This window comes from Micropterus dolomieu, linkage group LG09 (assembly GCF_021292245.1).
Source record: "Micropterus dolomieu isolate WLL.071019.BEF.003 ecotype Adirondacks linkage group LG09, ASM2129224v1, whole genome shotgun sequence".
Taxonomy (NCBI): Eukaryota; Metazoa; Chordata; class Actinopteri; order Centrarchiformes; family Centrarchidae; genus Micropterus; species Micropterus dolomieu.
In genome coordinates, this window is record NC_060158.1 from 5,441,828 (window position 1) to 5,444,247 (window position 2,420).

General features: G+C 46.3%; 1 protein-coding gene across 1 annotated transcript in view; it reads right to left on the reverse strand.

The window, feature by feature from the left end:
• Window positions 1-24: 24 nt before the first annotated feature.
• The window catches only part of si:ch211-232m10.6 (uncharacterized protein LOC572203 homolog), an 8,386-nt gene continuing 5,990 nt past the window's right edge, over window positions 25-2,420 (reverse strand). The window contains exon 6 of the mRNA XM_046059135.1: window positions 25-691. Within this exon, the coding sequence (XP_045915091.1) occupies window positions 25-691 (667 nt within the window). The remainder of the gene's footprint in view (window positions 692-2,420) is intronic.

Consider the following 2,420-nt stretch of genomic DNA (forward strand, 5'->3'; position numbering starts at 1 on the left):
ACAAATCCTCTGCCCACCAAAGACTTAGCAGAGTGAGTCTTCTCTATTCTCTTGCAAAACATAATCTATCTCGTCCATCTCTCGTTCACAGTCTTCACATCCTTCAGCGCAGCATCTCTGTACTACTACCATACCGTGATGGTCCACTAGTCTTCCCCCTCCCACTCCAGCTCCTCCCACTCCTCCCAATGTTCCCACTGTACCTCCCACTCCTCCTACCCCCATTCCTCCTACTGCTCCCACCCCCATTCCTCCCATTCCAACCTCATTTCCTCCAACCCCTCCTACTGCTCCCATTCCAACTCCATTTCCTCCAACGCCAACCCCTCCTACCCCCATTCCTCCAACTCCTCCTATTGCTCCCACCCCTCCAACTCCAATTTCTCCTCCACCAACAAGCAGCGCTCCCCCAGCGCCACACGCTAGAGGTCCAACAGCTGGTCCCAGTCCTCTGGGCCACAGAGGGTCAATGAGCGCCCCGTGCTGGCCGAGCTGAATCAGCTGACTGACAGAGTAAACTCCTCCACCACCGGCTCGAACGACCTCCTCATAAGATGGGGCGCGGGCAGCAGCACGAAACTCCTCCAGCCTCACCCTAGCCCGGTGCTTCATCTCGATTAGGGTCTTGGTATAGGAGTTGAGTGTAGCCACGGCGGCCGCCATGCAACAGCTGAATGACAGCCAAGCCATCCTGGTGAGTACGGGGAGGAAAGATTTGGGAGAACTTTTTGATCTTTTTCATCAGACCACATGCAACTTTGTTGTGGAACAGCAACGTTCTTCCATGTGTCATTGTGAAATATTTGGTTCTAGAAGTTTGGTGACGTAGTGACTACTTACAGGGCTAGTTGGAGAACTACAGTGGCTAACACACTACCCAGTGATGAACACACTACTGCTAGTCAGTCTAAAAATGATGGTCACACTTACAAGGTACATTGTTTTGTGATTTTACAGCACAGGGTTGTATAGCAAGATGTAGATGTAGAGATCCCTATATGCTATTCACAAAAAAAAAAAAAAACAACTGATAGAAATCAAACAATTTTACATGGCGTAATGGTGAAAATTAATTCAGGAGTCTCAGCCTGGGGAAAGAAGCTGGTCTGAAGTCTGGTGGTACAACAGCACAGACCTCTGTATCTTTTGTCAGATGGCAGCAGTCTGTGGCTGGGTCGGTACTGTCTTTTAGTTATCCTTTGGGCTCTGCTCAGGCACCTCACCTCACTGATACCATTGATGCTCAGGAGATGGGTACCAGTGATCTTTTGAGCAGTTTTAAGCACCCGCTACAGAGTCCTCCTGTCCTGGGCTGTGCACATCCCATGCCAATATGGGATGTTTCCAGTCAGGATGCTTTCTATTGCTCCTCTGTAAATGTGTGTAAAAGTACTTGGCATAGGAATTTTCAACACGTTCTCATCTCAGTGTGTCATTACAGACGCTTTCAGACAGTGTGAGAAAGCTAGTTATTTGACGCTAAAGGTACCCTTCATTGTCACCCCAGGCCGTCTCATACAGACGCTGAAGGGTACCTTTGGCATCAAATAACCCTTTGTGAAAGCGTATTTGATGCCCTGAGATGAGAAGGGTCTGGAATTTTGCCTTCTTAATTTTCAGATACAGCTGTATCTGAGCTTTCTGTATCAGGGTGGAGATGATCATTTCAGGTTCTCTGTGATGCTGATTCCTAGGAACTTAAAACTGCTAACCTGCTCCACCTCAGCTCCACTGATGTAGACAGAAGTGTCTTTGCCTTCGTTTTCCTTAAATCAGCGATCAGCCCTTTGGTTTTGCTGATGTTGAGCAGTAGATTATTATCTGGAGATTCTTCTACAAGATTGTCAATTTCCTCCTGATATGAACAGCTCAAATTAGCAGCATTAACCTCTTTTAGCTAATTGTTTTGGTTCTCGTGCTGCACATTTACTTGATGGTAGAATCTCACTGCTTTTACCAACCCTCCTTAATAAAGCAAAGGTTGCTGTTCCATCATCAAACAAGCTCAAACAAGCCGAGCCGACTGTACGCTACCTGCCCAGGAAGAATTGGCAGGACGCTGATGATTTTTGTTACATTTATTGGTTGGCCATAAACATGACTGCAATGGGATAATAATGTTGTTGAGTCTGCCTGATGTGTACTCGCACTAGTAAGTCTAACAACCATGGTAACAACAGCTCTCTGAGGTTGCTGGCTTTTAGCTCACTTGCTAATGGGAAGTTCACAGTTTATTCAAAAGATGCATTTGTATCATCAACTTTTATCTCATAATTGTCACAGATTTGTGCTTGAAGTGTGAAGCAATTAGAGAAATGCTGAATAAAATTAAGGTGCTCAAAATTGCTTGAAATTTCAGCAGTACCTTTAAAATAATTCACTTTCGCCGCAAGATTTACTGGGGGGGGGGGGGGGGGGGG